This window comes from Poecile atricapillus, chromosome 2, assembly GCF_030490865.1.
Source record: "Poecile atricapillus isolate bPoeAtr1 chromosome 2, bPoeAtr1.hap1, whole genome shotgun sequence".
NCBI classification, from domain to species: Eukaryota; Metazoa; Chordata; class Aves; order Passeriformes; family Paridae; genus Poecile; species Poecile atricapillus.
In genome coordinates this window covers 111,056,282-111,078,112 of record NC_081250.1, presented here as the reverse complement: position 1 = coordinate 111,078,112, position 21,831 = coordinate 111,056,282, and the positions used below count along the sequence as shown (strand labels likewise).

General features: G+C 37.2%; 1 protein-coding gene across 1 annotated transcript in view; it reads right to left on the bottom strand.

Annotated features, from left to right (window-relative positions):
* Positions 1 to 21,831, bottom strand: part of ASXL3 (ASXL transcriptional regulator 3) — a 99,965-nt gene that overhangs the window by 33,635 nt on the left and 44,499 nt on the right. Inside the window, exons 6-8 of the mRNA XM_058833632.1 lie at positions 10,158 to 10,275; positions 9,117 to 9,236; positions 4,481 to 4,644 (exon numbers count right to left, since the gene is read on the bottom strand). Coding sequence (XP_058689615.1) covers positions 4,481 to 4,644; positions 9,117 to 9,236; positions 10,158 to 10,275 — 402 coding nt within the window. The remainder of the gene's footprint in view (positions 1 to 4,480; positions 4,645 to 9,116; positions 9,237 to 10,157; positions 10,276 to 21,831) is intronic.

The following is a 21,831-nucleotide window of genomic DNA, read 5'->3' as shown; positions in this document are numbered from 1 at the left end:
AAGAAAGAGAGAAAAGGAGATGCTTGTTGCTGAAAAGTCTTTCTGTTACAGCTATGGAGATGGACAGTAGTTTAAAGACTCCTTTAATTCATGACTAGAGTATGGGAGGAATAGAGTATTCAAAGTGTGGACTTTAGAGAAAAGTAGTTGTGATAACTGTGAGTTGCTGGAACTTAGGAGTGAAGTGAAGATTTTGAAGCTTTAAAAGAGCCAGAGAGATGGCTGTTTTCCAGGAGGGCTCACAGAGAGAAATGAAGAAGATTTCTACCTTTGAATTACTTATCCTTAAAAATGGCATCCCAAGACTTAAAATGACCCCTGCATACTTCGGAAGAGTGTACAATGGGAGGAGTAGACTCTAGAAACTCCATGGATTAGCAGAAAGAGACTTCTGTTTCTCTGCGGAGACTGATGAAAAGACTCTAAAATTGAGACTGTTTTTGACCACCAAGATTCTAAATTTTTTGTCTCTATGTTGTTATGCATACAAAGAAATAATCAAGTAGTGAAAAGTAAAAGGGTTCTCTGAAAGTTTATTTTGGTATTCTTATTCTAGTAGTTTGTTAATAAACTGTCTTTATTCCTTTTAAGTTTTAAGCCTGTTTTGCTCTTATTTTAATCCATATCTCTAGCAAGAAATAAGTAGTTTTTGTTACTAGCTTAAAACCACGACATGTTCTTATTCTTGTAGTTTGTCAATAAACTTTCTTTATTCCTTTTAAGTTTTATGCCTGGTTTGCTCTTATTTTAATCCATATCTCACAGCAAGAAATAAATAATTCTTTTTTTTCCCCTTTTTGTTAATTACTGGTTCAAAACCACGACAGGTCTCCCAGGGAATCACCCAACAGGCTTCTGTATCAGCTGAGCTTCAAGGATTTTGAGTCTTTGAATCCATACAGATTAATGAAGAGCTGAAAATCTGGATGTTCAAATTTCAGTCATGAGGTTCTTGGTATCCAGTGATGCAAGATTTTGGAGCAGTCTGCTAAAGAGACAAGTCTGGGACATGGCTGCTTCTCAGGCTCTGATCTCTTCTCTGTGGTGTCCAGTGACAGGACCCGAGGGAATGGCCTGAAGTCATGTCAGGGGAAGTTTAGGCTGGACATTTGAAAAAGGTTCTTCACCCAGAGGGTGGCTGGGCACTGGATCAGGCTCCTCAGGACAGTGCTCACAGCACCAAGACTGACAGAGTTCAAGAAGTGTTCGGACAATGCATATGGTGTGATTCTTGGGGCTGTCCTGTGCAGGGTGAGAAGCTTGACTGGATAATCCTCATGGGTCCCTTTCAACTCAGGATATTCTATGTTTCTATGATTTGAACAATGTCTACACACTTATTCCCTCTTAACCCAAATCAAAACCAATAAAATCCTTGATAAAATGCATCCACCATAACTGCCAACTTGCTCCAATTTTTTTTATAGGCTTTTTGAATACAGAAAATTACACAAGGCCTCATTGCTACTGAAATAAAATTTAAACTAGAATGCAGGCTGAAATCAATTTAAATTATTATTATAAATCATGATACAGTTTATCTTTCCCCAAGGGGGAAAAAAAAGCAATGATCCTATTCTTCCACTTAGTCAAAAATCTAGTTGGAGTAGGAGAAATGAGAGAATGAACATCAGAAGAGTTGTTCTCAACTTCTTCCATTCTGGGACATCTTTCCTAAGGCTTTCTGTTCCATGGGCTCCAATAGCTCCCTGATAGCAACCACAAAACTTGAAAACAAAAGAAAGAACAGAAAACACATCCCAACAAGCTCCTAACTTGTCCCTGAACCTTTCTTGAATGCATTAGACTAGCCAAGGTTGAGACATAAGTCATTCATTTATAATAAACACTTGCACACAAAAAACCAGAAAACCTCAACTCCCTTAACTAATGGTTTCTAAAAATGCTTATTCAAACTGACACATGCATGACAAGTTTTGGCTGAGTGCGATTTAAGGAGGAGGAGTTATACCACCCAGAAAAATGGTGTTTATGACAGAAATGACAAAGAATCATTCATCATGGGGTTTTTCTATGTGGAGCAGTAATAAAGCCTAAATGAGACTGCACTTCATTAGTAATTTATTTCATAGATCACTATATATACACAAATAGCATAACTCTATTACATTTTTATAGTGCCATTTATTACAGTACTTCACATACTATATCCACATGGCAACACAGAAATGCAGCTTTCTCTGGGGAAGACAACAGCAGCCAACTGCAGAGCAGCATACAGAGAGGAAACACTTCTGAGCCAGAAGAGCAGAAATAAGAATTTTCAGAGGAATCAAGGAAAGAACAATATAAAACAATAAAACTGAAACCCCAGAGATGTGCAGCTAACTCAAAGAATAGTGTTGCACCATTTTTGCTTGCCTGATGCCCCATTTGATTCAGAAAGTAGAAATAAAAGAGGAAAACTGAATACCCTTGCCTTGTTCAGCCAAAATGACCAACAGCAGAAGCTCCCACCAGAGGTCCCTGGCTAAAATTCTCTTTCCTTTTATTTGATCCTTGATCACTACACTGGCAATTTCCACTTGCCACAGGAAGGAAAAGAACATCAGTTCAATTGTTTTCATCAGTCTGTATCTGGGATGCCACACTTCAGGCATAGCCGAGGACATATTCTCAGATATCAAGAAAAGAGACCCCTTTCTTTCCCTGCTAAGACTTTGGCAAAGTGAGGGCTCAGGGCTACACCACTCTCCATCCGAAAACAATTTTCAAACTTTCACACTTAGGGGACAAACATTTCCATTAAACTTCCAGAGATGACTGATGACTCCTGCCTTCCAAATACAGGTGAAAATCTGGCATGCTACACAAATCCACAAAATTCTGCGAGAAGATGACAGAGAGAAGAACACCTGAAAATGTCTCATCATAACATTGGCTTGAAATAACATATTATATGCATATGAATGCTTTTAGAAGTTCAAGTTAAAAAAAATGCTCTGCTTTTAACTAGTGAGGCATGTATAAATTCAACAAATATTCTCTTGAATTTCTTGCCAAAAAACTCTGCTGTAAGAAGACTGATAAGAAGGTAAGTGTCCTGTCAGTTGTAGATACTCTATTTTAAAAAATAAATTTTAAAGAAAAAAAACCTCTAAATAAAGACCCCATACTTAAAATGTAATTTATGAACTTTGATTGTTGGAGAGAAAACATGATTTTACCTAGCATATTTTTTTAATCTTTTCTGATGAATTAACTAGAAAGAGAACAAAAAATCAAAACTATGAGAAAAATATTTGCTGAGCACTAAGTTAAAATCTGTTTGAGAGCAGGGAAAAAAGTTTTAAGAAAACTTGTCAATATTGATTTTGACTGCATTGTGGGAGCTTGAGAATAAATACATTTATATTGTTTCTCCTATGGATCTTTTTCTGAAGTTCTTTCACAAGCATTTTGTTATTAAATCCAGAATTATGGTTCACAACATACAGTATCTAATTTGATAAGAGGCTGAGTAAACATACATCAATACAATTTTTCTTTCTCTTTTTGTGTCATATTGCACTTCTCCCTGCTTTAGCAGTAGATTAACTACTAACAGTTTAAGAAATAAAACCTTCAATACTGAAATGAAATACTGATTTAAGATGCAGGTTATAATTACTCATTTAAGTGATCTGCATTCTCTAGTTACTATATAAAAGAGGGACTATCTGAAAAAAATATGATGCCCTATTTGGGTAAGTTAATGAGTCTGAATTAAGTGCATGAGTATTCCCCATTGAAACTGGTAAGATTGTTTGAATCCCTAAGTGAGGCAAGTGAGTAAATGAAATCTCTTTTCTATTTGAACTACTAGACATGCTGGAAAGGCCCTGCAATCTGACCAACAAATGCAGGAAGGACCAGGCATTGTAGGAAAGATTATGAAACTGAAATTTTATTTCCAGCCTGTTACTCTACAAATCAGTCTCCTCAACAGATCTGAGCACATAGCCATAAGCTCTGGAGAAGATATTCATTATAAAAGGTGTGAATGAGCGGATTCAGTGCACTGGAGCTGAGAGAACATGCACAGGCTTGTGTAAAAGGTGAAGAGCAGGAGAACAAACAGAACTAATATTGACTTGGACATTGCTGGCGGAGCACCAAGGAAGGTCACAGGTGAAAAGAGGCTCAAAATAAAGAAAGTCTTAAGAATGAGAGGTTTATCTTCAACACTTCTTTTCAGGTAAAAAAGCTAATTAAGTGACTTGGCAAGTTTGAAAGATTTGCTGCCCAGTTTCCACTCAGAAAAATCAGGGAGCTGCAGAGTTTTGAAGAATCAAAGAAGCAGGAGCTGGTTTTCATAGATAAACTTTACAGTCATTCTACATCTAACAGTTTTACCTAAAAAAGTACGGAGATTTTCTAATTCTTTCCTGGAACAATTCCTAGTCAGTCAAATCAGCCTATGCAAACACACTGTAAAAAACTCTCATTAAAAATAGAAATATTGTATGATGCTACTTACCTGCCTGTCTACTTCTGGGAGCAAAAGCAGGAGGTATTGTTGGAAATGTTGAGGTAAAGAAGCAAAGGTGTGTTTATTTATTAAAGCCCTCAGGTTAGTGTTCACTAGAATAGATCCCGGTGTTTCTATGTCAATATCCTCAGCTTTGGTCCATTTCAAATGTCCTGGAGTAAATAAACAGAAATAACTTTAAACATAAATAAAGAGAGTAGGAACAAGTCTTCTTTTTAAGTTTTTAGCTTTTATTTTATAATACAATAAGCTCTAGAGAAATGGTGCTCTGAGAAGAGTAACATAGCCTTTTCTAGGTGTCTTAACAGATTTTATATTTGTATAATAATAACAAATACTTTATATTTGTCTCTTGAATATAAAATATTTTTATTTTATATCCAAGAGACAAAATGTATTTGTCTCTTGACCTCTTATATTCCAGTCAACATCACAGCTGACATATTCTTACTTCCAGCTCAAGACCAACCCAACAGCCACAGAAAATAATCCTGTCATGTCATCAACAATAATTATATAAGCATCTATTTTCAAGCAAAAGGCTGCTTGATGAGGCTGATGTGAATCAATCATGAATAGCTTCTCTTTTGACATCAGCAGTGCCCTAGGGCCTACACTTGTCCCATCACACCTGCTAAAACTACCTGTGTGAATAGAGTGATCAAAGAGATGAGAATATTTAATATGTTAATGTCTGAAAACATTAACCACAAAAAACAAAAGCATTTTTCAGAATTTTCCTAAGAACTCATGACCTAAAATGACCAACACAGAGAAGGCAGCAGCAGGAATTGTGAGATTAGTAAACAGGGTATGAGGAATGATACAAACCCGGGACTAAGATAAAGACTCAGCAGAGGGAAAGGGAAATACACATTCTGCTCATGCACAGCACTACAGAATAAAGTCTTCTTACTTTACACAGTGGACAGAAAGGCTATCAGCTTAAACTCTTGCACAGTAAGAAATATCTGTTAAGATACTGGGAAAAGAAAGCTTTCCACCGCCAAGAACAAGGAAATGCTGGATTAGATCTATACGGAGGTATTAGTCTCCATCAGTGAAAATCTTTTAAGAATATGTTAGAAAAATACCTGTCAGTAATGACAGATGCATATCTGATTTTGACCTATTTGATGAACAAATTAGATAACCTCTGGAGATCCTGTCTGGTCTGATTTTGTTAGTATTTCTAGGATAATATTTAGAAGATACTTTTTAAAGCTTCTTAAAGAGATATCTGCTTCAAGGTATTTATATACTGCTCCAATCTTTTTTCTTCCTCTAAGTCTTGACATATCAAAGTCCAGGTGGCTGGAAAAACTCAAAAGCTTCTAACCCCTCCCAGGAAACTTCTTCAGGTTTCAGTCTCTTGTACTTTTAAATGTTTCAAAAATGGTGTAAGTGGGGCCTGAACGATATAAAACACAAACCCCATAAGAATCTCTTAAAAAGTGATTAGAAGATTATTCCACTGCTATGATGAATGATAGCTTTCGGCATTTACACAGGACTTCTCAGCAACAATTAAAACTGACATGTTAAGAAGAAAAAGTATGTTTCAAAAATGAGAAAATTTGGGCATACAGATTATTAGGAATATCTCAAAAGCTATGAGCCACTTAACAACAACATTAATAGATGGAATGCACTTATGCTTTATATTCCTTAGAGGACCTATGGTGGTCTCTTCCCTGAAAGTCTGTAACTACAAAATATACATACCCAAGAAAATTCGTAAATTTACAGGGAGATTTGTAAATTCTAAAAACTCCACTTCAGTCACAGCCTCCCATAAAATAAATTTTATTTTTCAGCAGCCCATAGTAACTGAAAGAGACAAGGACTACTTTGCACCCAGCACAGGGTAACATATTTCTAACATACTCTATTTCAGTACAGCAAAGACTCCATTACCAACAAATGAATGCCCTGTTATACAGGACGATTGCATGGAAGAAGTGCCCATTTTCATGAATGCATCACAATAAACTATCCTCACCATCTGTTCCATCCACTAAATATAAATGTAAAAAGAACACAGTCCCTGAGCATAACACAAGTTGTATGATGTATTGAATTTTAATGCCTGTATGTATATTCTCTTCTTTAATCAATACAAAATACATATCCCTATCTTCTAAGTGACTCCAAATTAGGGTAGCATTTTCCCCAGCTAGCTCGTCATATCCTATGGGAAGGCATAACACACAGAGATAATCCAAACTGAAATATGATACTGCAAAAATGACTGCAAAATCAGCAACATCCTCCAGTGGCAGGTATTCTCATAGCATGAAAAGCCTAAGACAAAGAGTCAAACCTCCATTTTCTGATCTATTTGACCTGCTTTCACTTACAGAATACTATGTAGGTTTATCAGATTGTGGAAGAGATGTGTGTATTGCTTCTTGGTGATGCCCACCACCATCAGTCCTACTTAAAAAAAGGCCTCCAAATCTGCTCAGAAGAATTTTCTCTCCTGCACCCTTCCTATGGCTAACTTAGTATCTTTGTAGCAGGTCCCAAGTTTGTAATAAGATTTAGTGAAGTATTTGGGAGCAGCACGGAAATATGACACTAGTGCATCACTAATCATAGCTCTGGGAATAGTTTAGGACAAAACATGTGTCAATGCTTTTTATGTTGTTTTCCACAGAGAAAGACATTTTGAATCCTTATATAGTTCAGGGGTATCACTCTCCAGATCAGAAATAGAAGCTGTAAGACAAGAGAGAAACTCAGGCTTGCAGCCTTGGAAAAATAAGAGTTTAGTCTTCAACATATAGAATTAATCATAAGGAGATGGGAGCACCATGGTTCTACAGCAAGGTACAAAAATGAAAACAGAAAAAGGACAGAAATCACACAGTTGGCAGAATCTGTTAACTAAAAGGGAAAACAAATAATCATATTTAATCAGAGCTCAGAAAGTCTACCAAACATGACATGTAGTGAATGCTGGGCAGATCAGCAGTGTTTCAGTCAATCAAACACTATCTGGACCTGAATCATGCACTCTACAGGACCCTGGACCTTTCTTAAAGCTGCTTTACAACTGCACTTTTAGCATCCCAAGAAATGTTGTGTCATGAGAGAAACATTTCAGCAGGTACAAGAACAGAAACCCCTAAACCTTATACAAAGTTCCCCGCATTCCATGTGTGGTGTCCCAGAAGGACACTAGATTTATTTTCCAAAATCCACCAAAGAATGCCTAATGAATTAATTTGATATCATCAGCCAACAGTTGATGTCATATCTGAAGATGGGAAGGAATGTGTACTTGAAATGATATATCTCAGTCTTAAATGTAGAGAAAAATTACAGGAAATCATTTAACATTGAACGTAACTTCACACAGCAAATACTGCAATGCTGAAGGAACATTGTCTATTTTGAATAATGATGTTGGATCAACACAGAGAACTAGCTATCCACATGGGACTGGTTGATAATCTGCAGAATGATCATGTATGAAACCAAAGTACACTTTCATGGTTTATAGGTTACAAGGCTTATAGGTTACACTGCCAGGAACCGGCAATAGCACATTTAACAACTCTCCTATGGCATTTAGGAAGTAAAGTGCCTTGGAGCTATTTTACAGGATCATTATATATAAAAATAGGACTAGGCTGGATGATTAATAAAGAAGAACAATCTTATCCCCACAAAGATAGACATAAAATAACTTCCAGGATTTAGCCACTACAAAAAGCTCATTTGTTATCTTTTCCAACATGGCCACATTGCAAAATACTTCTTTAAATGATTCAGCATTCTGCTGAATGAAAAAAGTACTTTCTAAAGATAAAGAAACAGTTATGTCATTATTTGACTTCAGTTAAGCAGAGAGGAGTCTTAGTGAACACTACATTTTGTTCTCCCTAGGGAACTTTTTGAATTAAATTTCATGCAGAGCAGGAAAATCTGCCTATCACATGGAGACTGAGAATTTACTCTTAGCATCTCTTCAGAGAAAATTCTTTGTTAATTACAGAACATGATCCATGACCATCACTAAAGAACCAATAGAAAATAAAACCAGAAACTCTATCTATCTATCTATCTTCAAGAGATGTAGTTTCAAAATAGTTACAGATCCAACTGAAGAGCTAAATCAATCAAAGGAGGAGAACCAAACAAAACTTTTATGCCTCTATAATCTAAATCTCTCCCTCTATATATATGACATGCAATAATGCAAATGAAGAAAAGAGAATGTTAACCTGTAATTGGGCAAGCATGTAAGCAAATATGCTATTATATCTGGGAATAAATGCACATTAGGCAAGCAAATTCACCATGAAGAAAGAATATCTGTTACACACCACCCCCATCCCCCCAAAAGTCATTACATAACAATCAGAATCTAATTGCTAAATCACCTTTCTGACTGTGGTTGCTTAGGTCTGTGAGACTTTAAAAAGCAACCACTGAGGATGGAAAAAAATTGACCATGGATTTTTCAGTTAGACAGAAAGATGTCTTCTTGAGAAAGGGTCAGCTGTTGAGTTTGAAAAACGGAGAGGTAAACAGAAAAATAAAACTTTCCAAAAGAACACAGAGTTTAGAAAAATATCAATATTACAAGTAAGATATTTATTTCACTCCTACTCACCTAAACCAGATTTTTTTAACCTCTTTAAGTGCTGGCTTGTTTGCTTTCCAGTTGGAGACTTTTGCCCATGTTTCATCTCTTTATCAGAACCATCTGCTTCACCATTTTTAGATTCCGATCCTTTGAAAAAGTAAAATCCCTCAAATATGATGCTTTTGCACTTTTACTAACAATCCCCTCAGCACCCCCTACACCATAAACAAAACAAAAATAGGATTAAAAAAAATTGACATCTTCTTGCTGAAAGGCAATATACTTTTCTGGTCACAATACAATTCCTCCTCAACAGAGGAACTGGAAGTAAAAGCTCAATAAATCAATTAAGTGCTGAAAACTAAAGTTTACTGAACACTGAAGTCAATAAAACTGTTCAGTGATCTAATAAAAATAACATAGTTCTATAATGCCCAGGAGCTATTTTTAAAAATATTTTAACCTTAAGTTATGAGGCAGTAAAGCAACCTAAGGCTGAAAAAAGATAATTTCTTTTTGAAGAAACATTTAAAGAAAAGATATGTTTGGAAATACAATTGTCAATTTGTGTTAAACATAGTCACAGAAATCTCTTAAAATGAAGCAACTTAACCACCAGAGATAAAGGTCAAGGTTATGCTGCAGTGATAAGCATGGTATAAGAAGAAGAAAAGCTAACAAAAGGATTTGAGTATTGCAATGCAGAACTGAGACACAAATCCACATTCAGAGAGAAGCTTGCCTTCCCCCCCTCGCCTCTTTTTATGGCATTGAATACCAGCATGTGGTCCTCCATTAGAGCTCCAGAGCCAAACAAAATGTTACTTTGCATTCCTTTAAAGCTGCTGCTATTACCAATTGTCATTTTACTGTGTGCCTTCAGTTCTTTATTAAAGAAAAATCTCCATCCTTGAGACACAAGTCTTGGTAAGGAAATAAAGACATTAAACAAAGCCACCCAGTGGAAATATTATTTCAGCAATTCCGAATTCTTTATGCTACACATCTGATTCAGTGGAAGGCTCTGTGACTAGAGCTGATCTTGCAAACAATTCTTTAGCTATTTACCTGAAGGTGAATCCGACTGCTCATCGGACACCTTTAATGGTGTCAAAACAACACGAGGAACAGTCTTGTTTACCATCATTGAGACTCCATTTCTTCTTTTCTGCTGTTGCCTCAAAGCCTACAAAAACGATAACAAAACATAAAACTGTAGCAAAAAACAATGCTTGTAAGTGAATTACACATGACATTTCTCTACCATTAAACTGAATCCCTTAAAATAAGCGTAATTTACACAGCTACTGACTTGCCAGACTTCACACTCGTCCTCTTTATGTCATTTTCTTTTAAAATACAAAATCAGGCTTTTTTTTCCTTTTTTTTATAGAGAAAGAAGATGCACCTTAGATCATTTTCCAATCCAGTTTTGACAACAAAGAAGCACATAACTGTTTTCTCTACCTTAACAGCACAACGTGATAACCCATGAAATGTGAAACTGAGATTTCCAAAAAAAAAAAGTAAACCCAAACTGTTTCAAAACCAGAACAAAAACATATATGTCTGCACATCTCTCGCAGGTGCATCCTCTCCAGTATACTGCTCAGTCAATCAAGTTAACACAGAGTGTCATCAGTATGTACAGCATGTAAGGACTACAGTATTGATGCACTCACTCAGCCGTGAGTAGTGCTGCACAAAATCACTGAACATGGCAGGAATCATTTATTTTCGTGAAGGGAATCAGTCCTAATCTTGGAAACCTTGCAGCATTTGGCTTCTGTCTGTTTGACTTTGGGCATTAACCTTCAGAACACGAACATGATGGTGTTCTGGCAAATCTGGGGAAAAATGATACACGAATAAATCTCTACAAATGGTAGTGCTTTGTGTTTCATAAATGTATTGAATACAGGGCTGATAATGTAATATAAAATATCTACAGATTAGAAACAGCAAATACCCATCAGACTGTTTTATATGGAAAATGATATCTCATTCAAAAGGTCTTAAAACATACAAATATGAATACCTGCCACTTAATACATCTGCAAGCATTAAAATCCTGAAATTAATCAGAATGGGCTGGGCTTAATACAGATCTCTCCTAGCCTCCTGTCTATTTTTCTCCATTCTTACTGTGCACTCTGTTTTTACAATTGTGATTTGTGTTCTGAACTTGGGGGATTTATTAAAGTAATACCATATCAACAAGGAACATATTTTATATGAATTATCCCTATAGGTTTATGAGCATGAATGACTGATACCCTATAAGGTTTGAGTCTCTAACTTTAATGGATTGTAATAACTCTCCAAATTGTTCACATGGCTAAATAATAGGAAAAAAAGCCTCTGAGAAGAAAGAAATCGATATTGGTCTATTCCTCTAAATAACACTCTACACAATGTAAAATACACCAGGCCACATAGAAGCTATTTCATGGATTAACCCATTTTATTGTACTTCTTAAAAGACACATAAGCACTGTGCAATGAAAAGCAAATGAGAACACTTGAAATCAGACAAAGAGAGGAAGATGGTCAGATCTGCACTGAACCAAAGATGCAGCAGAAAACCATGAAGTACAGCCTATACCTCAAACATTTTTGAGACAGAAAATTCATACTGGTATCGAGCAAGCACAGCCAGACTAGTGGACAGAAAATTCTGAAGTGTTAACATTTCTCAGAAATCCCTCAAATTTCCAAAAATGACCCTGCAAACCTAAGCGTCAAATCAGGTGATTCTTAGTTAACACTAATACTCCTGAGACAGTGGTAAATAGTTCACAAAAATTAACTGAAAAGATTGGCAATGTCTGCACTACCAATACACCCATATGACCACAACCCAAACTTTGTATCATGGTACCCCACAGTCAATTTACCTCATGTCATCCTCATTTCCTCCACCCAAAGCAAATAGTTAGAGCCCAAACAACGCTCCATGTTCTCCTCCTGCCTCCTTCTGACTTTCCAAGAAAATGTCTACCTCTACCAAGGGTCCATAGCCTTGCTGCCAGCATCCATACAGAAATACTATTTTAACGATTTATACAGCCACTGTGGCAAAGGCAGACTCTTGTCGAGCCTTGCAGTTGATTCTCAATGCTTAGACTGAAATCCCATGAAGGAGAGGAAGGAAGCAGTGGTGTATCCACCACCAGTGACAGGCATGCAGTGCTTGTACACCTCAGGTGACACGCGTGCTGCTGGAGCGAGGGCAGCCGTACCCAGTATTTGTCAGAAGCACCACTTACCTTCTTTTCTGTTACTGGCAGGCCCCCTGTGATCCTTAAGCACACATTTATGCAACTGATCGGGCATTTGTAAAAACACAGGCCAACTCATGCCCATGGGGCACTAACGCAAGACACTCCCTGGACAGTTAGATGAGGAAATACAGCTGGGAGCAGACAAAGCTACCAGAACTATTTCCTTTAAGGCACAGCACACTTCTCAAGCTACAGGCTAAGCACCTCTATATGTGAGGGTCAAGCACAAACCTTAAAGACACCATTTCTCCTTGACAAACATTTGCTTTTCAGGGTTTCTTTTTCCCTAACATGCATTCACTGCCAGTCCCTCAGTTTCACAGCGCAAGGAACTGATCACCAATAAGGGCCCAAGTCTGAAAATCAAGCTGATAGTAAAGCTACACACACCTGAGGGACAGGCTGTAAAATAAATAAAAAAATACAACCCCAACATTCCCCTAAAACCCAACCCCCCCACAATGTGGACATTAAATCTAAGTAAAACTTTTAACACAAAGTTAAAAAATTACCAATTAATTACCCTGTGTACAGAGAATAGACACACAATCTTCCCCATGCCTCTCTGTCTTTTCATTTGTCAAATGAAAGATATGAGACAGGGGAAGAGGGTACAAAGATATCAGGTAAATAATCTAACATATGATTTACAGGGTAAAGAGATGGCTGAGATTCTGCACAGACATTCTTCTTGTGATATGCCCACCTAATAACAAAAATTTGGTGTTAAACTCTCCTCTGAATTTGAAAGCTGCAGGATCTGAAATTTTGGACAGCAAGGCTTTGCAAGACAACCCTAGGAGCAATCCAGCAGTGGGAGAAACTGCTGACTGACATCCAGTTCCAAGGGAAGCCAAACATTAGAACGAGTTAAGTTTAAACGAAGGACAATCTCTTTAGTCTCCGCTGAGGACAAATATATAACTTCTCTACACCTAGCCTGAGGGATATTCATTTTAGAATACAAGACTACTGTAGGATAAGACAAGAATCTTGTAACCCAAGATTAATTCTACTTAGCTGGGAAGTCAATGAGATTACTCCAAGTGAAACATGCACCAAATGCCTGCTATACTGAGCTTTTAGTGTGCCAAGCTAATTTAGTGCTTTCCTAGTCATCACGACCAAATAAATCAAATTTATAACTAGCACTGAAGAAAATGAGAAATGTTGCAACTTATTCCACGGAAAAATGGTTCCAGCTATCACTGTAGATACGGAAACAGTAACTAACACATACTGCATTGTCATCTTTTACCGACACAGCCTTTTGCATCTCATCCATATTTAGAGATATATAACCTCCTAGCTGGACTTCCTACAGAACTACAAGAAACAGATGATGATTTTATCAAGTAGTAAGGTGTCATTTTCGCTATAGAAAATTAGAGAAAAACACATGTAGCACATATGATAGCTTACGTAAAGATTATTTTTCTGTAATAAGAAAATATCTTTTTCTCTATGTTTACATTTGAAATGCATTCAATCACTTCATGCTAAATGCTTGAGTTAAAAAAGCTGCACATTTTAAATACCTAGAACTGATCACTGTTGAAGTATTCTGTAAGACGTTACTACCATCCTGTTTGTACAAAAAATAAGTAAAAAAAAAAAAATGAAAGGAAATGAAAGTTCATGTAATATACAAGTTAAAACATTACAAGCTCTCTTAAAATTACTACCAAAATATAATACTTACATCCAGCCTTTCACAAGCAGATTTGCAAAGGACATCTGTGAATCTCTCGCACATAATGAGTATGGAGAATTCCCAGTATTCCCATTCATAAAAATGAACCTGTGACCATCTGTTGAATAACACTGCCATGGTCATTATACAGTGCTTGGCATAATTATTTGGTTTAATGAAGTTATTTTTATTGCCAAAATCTTTAAGTAAACTATCCATCCATTTTCATCCAAAGAATTCAAAATAAAATAAAAAGATGAGAATTAAGAAAGCAAACTCTGAAAATAAATGGCAAAAGAAAAACACCATGAAATTACCAGTGAATTTCTAATTCCAAGCTTTTCTTCTTTTCTTTTAATAAAGAGGTGACAAGAGCAAGGTTCCTTCTTTTTTTCAGTGAGTTTTTATCCCTACTGGAGTATAGCAGTATTTTGGAGGTTTCATGAATGCCATTATATGCTCTCAGGAATGATAATTTTATGTTTAGTTGATCTTAACACAGGAAAGACTTTTTCACCCATGTGACACAATGGTTGACTGTCTTCAGTAAAAACTCATAAAGTCATCTTTCGAGCAAGAATGAAAGGAAACAATATAAATTAAGAATTAACTGGAGATGGGGGCAAAATACCTCCCCCAAAAGAGCACCAGAAGCAAAATGTCAGCTTCTGTGCTCTGATTTTACTGCTGCTCAGCAATTTTTTTTATTTTTCTTCCACACATCTTTTCAACTCAGAATGAAAAAATGGAGCACACAGATAAACCATTAATGCAGAAAACCACTTTCATTTGAGCTTAAATGCGTGACAAGCTGAGAATGTTAAAAATTAAGTTATTATCAACAAAGACATGTAACACTTCGTTGCATTAAGCAACATCGTCCCAGATTTCTACTTGTTCCATAAATGTCAAGTCTACATTCTGAAACTCATGTAATGAAACATAACCTTTGAAATTTCACACATTATGGATCAGAAAAGTAAAGCTATGGAATTCCTCCATTCTGCCATGTGAAAACACAAGCTATGATACACTGAGCAAAGTGTCTTGCACAAAATAAAATAACAACTCTACATCATGATTATGGATCCCAAAATGACAAAGATGAAACAGGTTTATGGTTTATCACTGATTCACTTAACACCACCATAAAATTCAGTCTTTGTCTTCTCTCTCACCCTCATTTTGTTAGTAAAACTAAGAGCCTTTAATTCCCACGTCTTGGTTAAATTAAAATTTCTCAGTGGCTACCTGTTTCACGGATAGACAGAGCAGTTAAACTAAAACAGTAAGCACCACAAATCACGAAGAGTAAACCCATTATTATTTCCTGGTTGCCACTAATTCTTACATGAAACATAAACAAAGCACTCCGTTATAAGCATGCAATCATACGATTAAAACACAATAAAGATGTCCTATGGAAACAACTACAAAGCACACAGTACTGTTTCCAAAGGAAATTAATTTACTTCCAACCAGACTAGAACACTAAACATGTCAGTATGGTGCCAAGTGTACACAATTGGTCATCTGGAGATGAAGAGTAGTGTCAGAATCAGCAGGATGGAAATTTGGAAACCTGGGATTTATTTTCAAACAAATGCTAATACCTTCTCAAATAAGTATCTGCTCTTGTCCCATGCCATCCTCCTACCTCGTGATGTATTTGGAATAAAATTTTTGTCTTGCTGCAGATTTGTTCTTTAGGTCTCAGTAGGGCTCAGGGTCTTTCTCTAGGACTACAGCACACATTAACAATGAACTTTTACCTGTGTACCGACCAAGACTGAACTGAAGGGCTTGGACCTTTGTGGGACAGAGGCAAGGAGATTTGTCTGCTCACATGTGTGTCTGTACACCTGCGAGCCAGCACCACTTTCTACGGGATTACAATAATCCAGTCACAGCTACAGTTGCTGCAGATCATGACAGACTGCAAAGTAAATGTTTTTGGTGCTTTCCCAAGCACAGAAAAAAAGGACAAAAAACACATGTGACGTGTTCAATGTCTGTTTTGACTTGCATGTGACTGGGAATGATGATGGCATATGCCTCAACTCAGTGAAAGCTTTTTTACAAAGAGAAGAATTGTGGTTTTTTAATGGTTTGTTTAGTATTAAATTAACAACATCCATCAGCTAAAAAGTGTTTTATGGGGAAATCTGTTCTTTGGCACAACAAAGCACATATAGGTAAGGAAACATTTGTAGAAAGCAGTTTAAGAACAAATTAATATAAAGACAGCAGTGTCAATACAAAATCTTAAAACAGTAATCAACACTTTCCATGGGGTCAAATTTTCAAACACACTCTGCACAGGGGCCAATGCATACAGCAGTGGCTTCATGGCTAGACTCCCCATACAAAAAAATCTTCTCATATTACCACTCAGAGAATTTACACTGCACCAGTGTAATCAGTGTAATGTCTTTCTGCCTGACATTCTGTTTCAGCCTGTGTACTTCCACTTTCCCACACATCCTGAGCACACTTTGGGGACCTACCCAGCAGCTCCTGGAATACCATTTGTAGATAACTGCTTGTCAACATTTTGTAGGAGGCTTCCTAGAGCTCTGAAGAGTTGTGAGCTGTTCCAAATCCTACTTTTCCCTGAAAAGGCCAACACTTTCTAGGATGCACTTCAAAATCAAGGCATGATTCATTGTGAACTGGCTATAATTTCATGTTACAAACTATTCAAATCAAAAGCTGTTCTTTTAACATGGCCCAAAGATATTCAGATATTCAGTGCCACTATAAGGAAAAATCACGTAACTCCACTGGAAAAGCTTAACTGGGACTCCAGTCTCTAGCGATTATATTTTCATTAATGCAATAGCAATGACCAATCCATCTGAAATGGTTCCCCAGGCTACTTAAGAGACAGGCTACTTAAATAAATACATTATCAGACAAATGCTATGCTTAGAAATAGGCTGCTATCTTCAGCTTGATTACCTGAAACTTGGAAAAAGAAACTGCATCGACAGAACAGAAGAAAGAGAACTTCCAACCTATATTTGGGAAGAAGATTCCACTATGTTGCAGTGGTAAGTTTAAACAAAGGTAATGCTCATGCCAGGACATATTTTAAATGAGGAATACTGTCCTACACTGAGGAAGAGGGGCAACTATGCTTCAACACTTAAAATTGCTTTAAAATTCTTTTTCAGACTAAGAAATTCTGTGAAACAAATTTATTAAAACAGAAAAGGTGTAGGAGCGCTGTAAAAAGCATGCTGTGCAAACAACTCCAGAGGAGAAACAAGCAGAACGCTCCAGCAGCTGGGATGTAGGTATTAAAAAGCAGTACAAAAAGAAAGCAGGGATTGTGAGGATTCCTTTCCCTTTCTTTCCATCACAGGTAAGGGCTGAGGACCATGGGGATGACCCAGAAGAGAGTCTCATAAACATAGTCTTGCGTCTTACCAAAGCACTGTGTTGAGCAGCTGGTACATGCTGCCCATGCATAGGGACCTTTAGAGGGACATACCGTGCAGCCAGCCTTCGGGCAATGCATGTATTCCCTGAACAGCTTCTGCTGGAACTCTTGCTCTCCCAGCTTCTTTTCCCCATTATGCAGTTTCCCTGCCATAGTTTCTCTGTCCTCTTCCCTAGACTTGTCTTGGCAATCAGAAAATCAGTTTAGTTTATCATCTTCAAACTTCCATTTTCCGGAATGCATTTTGTAAACTCCAGTGTCCCTTCCCATGTCTTTCTAGAAGTCAAAAAGCAACATGTTTTCCTTCTTTTCCATTTGTTGTCAGGAAAATTTGTCAAGAATCATCACTTATGTTGCCAGACATCTGATCAAATGCTTCAGCTAGGGAGCCAGAATTCTCCAACTGTGGCATTGGTACATTTGTTGCATCTGAAATGAAACATAAGAAGGTGGTTAACAGAGACACTGAGAAACCACAGCAAACTCTCTATAATGAGGAATACAGTACAAAAAATACCTTTCAGTTCACAGTGGATTTTCAGAGCCTTTCAGGAAGACACCCTGCACTTAAATTCTAAGTGATTAGGACAAAATCATAACAATCTCCTCTTTCACCTTTGCTTCTTTGGGGTGAGGAAGGGAAAGAAGGGCAGGCAAATACATCAGGCTTATATTGGAGCATGTGAGGGAGCAGTTGCTCAAATGAGTCAAAGGAGAGACACGACAGACAGACTCATACTGGATTACTTCCTATGGACAGTAAAATGCTTCAAGATAACCTGCATCTGGCTGTAGTCAAGGAAAGAAGTCCTAATGGAATGAGTGTGGAGGGAGCAAGACTGGTGAGTTTGCTCTTCTCTTAAAGAAAGGTAAGCAATGTGAACTGAAGACAGGAAAGCAAATTCACACCAGCATCATGGGAGATCAGGATTCTACCTTCAGTGCCAACCTAGGCACTTGGACACCTGTGTCCAAAATAAAAAAAAGAAACAAACATAGAGATCTTGATAAACTAGGTCTAAGAATTTGGGTAAATCAGGTCTAAATTACAGTGTTAACCATCTTGAAATTTAGTCTCTTGTAGGTTTGTTTCTAATAAGAATTACAGTTGTGGTAGAAATGTCAGCCTGAAATGTTATTTGGAATTGCATAGGTCTAATGTCCTACAATTCAGAAGCAACACATGAGCTAAAGCATAATTTCCCCATAGCTCTATTACTGCTTGGGGCATGACAGCATCCACAGGAAAAAAACAAAACATAAAATAAAAAGGGTGGAGTTGCCATTTCTATTGTAAGAACAAATCCTACAAATGGGTGCCTTCCTTCTCATTAATAAACTGCATCTACCCACGTTATGAATTAAATAGTGGCACATATATGAACCCAGCCACCAAGCATGCAGACAAAGCCCAAAGTTAAGGAAAACAAAACAAACCATGGCAGTGACATACCTTGTGTTGATTCCCTTATTTCCTGAGCTTCTCTCCTCCCAAACCCACTTGGCTGCTGTCTCTGGAGTTTCTGTCTCTACAAAGAGATCTGGATGCCCAGCACAGTCTCAGACATGTCCTGGTTCTGTATTCAGATCCTGAGTCTGAATGGAGTATCCTTCTCTTCTCCCAACAGAAAATTTATGGGTACCCTTCTTGGTGCTGATTCCAAAGTGCCAAAAGGGAGGCAGGATTTTCTTCCATGTCTGGGAAGTCTATTATCATCCCAGACACCATTATAGCGCATCTTCAAGTTCTTTCTCCTCTCTTGGTACTGAACCAGGGAACACCTGGTACACTGACGGGCAAAGTGCTCTTACACTTGGCTATCAGAGTCCAACAGACACTAACACCACCTCAATGTCCTGGATATTCACACATTCTCAGTGTTACCTATATGAGGCCAGTTTGCAGGTATGATCGTTTCTTCTGAGAAATGTTCCAAGAACATCTTGATAGATACAGATAAATCTGTATACAGCGAAGACTTCCACAAAAAAGTATCACCTCAAGTAAATGGAACAGAAACTGGACCAGACAGAAGCATGTAGATACTATGCCATGACTTGATGTCCATACTGGAGTTAGCCTTGTCCAGAGCAAGAATAATGCACACAGTAGTGTGACCATGTACCACTGCTAGCAGATGCAGGTGTAGTTCAGTACTTTCCCAGGAAGAAGTCCTTACATGGGTCTGTATGCCAAAACTCTCGAGTGTGAAAATGAAGTAAACCAGTATGGAACTGATCAGTACTGATAGGAAATCAGCATGTGACAGCGTGCCATAAGCCTTCTTTTCAAAGGTACAAGATCAACAGCTGGGCACACATGTCCAAGCACCTCCAACAGCACAAGGGAAACAGAAATCTGTAAAATCTGCCATCAGAAAGCCAAGCATAAAAGGCAGCTCTATACCATAGGCTCTTTTGTCTATACCCTCATGAACAGGAACTGGTTTGTGGGACTTGAAATTCAGAGCAAAGTGTAAGCATTTTACAAGAAACTGAAACTCTGTCAGAAACCAAAGGGAAGAACGAAACATACCCAGTGGTAAAACTCCCAAAATCTCTTTCCCAACAAGGACACCATGGAAGGTGAAATCTGACCAAAATGGCAGCCCAGCCTTTGAAAGGTGAGGACATAAGGGCTGATCTGTGACACAGACCTTATGAAAATCCACTGCAACTGCAAACCTTCTTAGTCCCTGCAGAGCACCCCAAATCCACTGTTACCTGAGAGAAATCAAAACCAAGAGCCAGGGCTCAAAAAATGTCCTTTTCTCCACACTCCTTGCAGAGCTCAAGAAATGCTGCATTTTGACTAATTTGATTCATAAGAATATCCTAAAATGCTGGCTGCTACAAGCCAAATATGAGATTGCAATCTAAACCCACAAATATATCTCCAGAATTCATTAAAAAGCAAATAATATGTAAATCCAGCACATAATAATTTAAAGAGAATTACATATGAGTGGTTAATAAGTAGATAAACAGTAGAGAAAATCTTCTATTTCCAGCTCAGATCTTCAAGCAGAATTGCACATTATCAACTTCCCTCTCACTTTATTTTTAGAGGTTACAAAACAAATACACACAAGATCAAAGTAATGTAAAGAACCCACTGCTTTTAAATAAATTGAGTAGGAAACTGAAAACTATCTTGTAGGTTTTCATTCTTTGAAGACTGTTTCACACTAGATAAAAAGCAATAGCTAAGGAGGACCCCATTACAATATATTATATACAGTATATATACATTTATATATTATAAGCAGTTGCTGTGAGTATCATGATGGCTCATCCTCTGTTACTTTAGCATGGAATCAGTAAGTTTGTATGAGTTGTAAGAGTGTTGCATAGTGTATCTAAAAGATTCTTCTGTATTCAAAGGTCTGACAGGTTCTTTCTATGAATTTTAGGTACTATGCATCCATAAAAGCAATTGAAAGATTGGAAGGCAAATAATAAATATAAACCAGCAATTTTATAAATAAAATCACTGTTAAGGTTTATTCACCTCTGCTACAATACCAAATCAAACCTGCAGTGTGTATATATGGCAGTAGCCAACATCTGAAACTTTAAGAGAAAACAAAGCAAAAATCTACTGTTTCATCATAAAAATGCCCATTTGTCTCCCATTGTGCATAGAGAAAACATTCTGCTGATAGCTGTAATGCTACTCTTATACTTTGAAGTACAGGTCCTAATTACCATGAACTTAATTAAAACTAATTCCTTTTTATCGATTACTTAACTTTCTGATGTTGCTTTAACCCTACTGCCTTAGGGAATGTTTTCAAAGATTCACATCAATGTTATGACTTTTTATATTAATTAAGCTATTCTGATTAATTTGTCCTTTTAAAATTATTCTCAATGCTGCATATCTGCTAAGTGACAAGTGGTAGAGTTTAAACAATTACAGAAGTTCAAATATTTGTGGCTTTGCACTTTTTTCCCTTCTTTCCCCTTCGCCTTTCCCTTCACCCAGTCTCTCCACCCCTCAGGAAGTCCACAGATCACAAAAGAGAAGTTTCCAAAAAGTGTAAATTTTCACAACTATCCTAATGTTTAATGAGCTGTTTTGTTCCCACTGTTCAAGAACAAACACATGTAAGACCTCAATCTAATAATCCTTTTCAGTTCTCAAAGCCTAACATAACCTTATGTGAATGATAAACATCTATTAATTTTACTGGATTTAAACTTAGCCTTCATGAAAAACTAAAGTGTTTAGAGGAGATGTGGACAGGTTTTGCTTAATGTAAGCCTTAACAAAGAGCTCAGCAATAAACCACCCCTTGAAATACAAGATCTCCATTA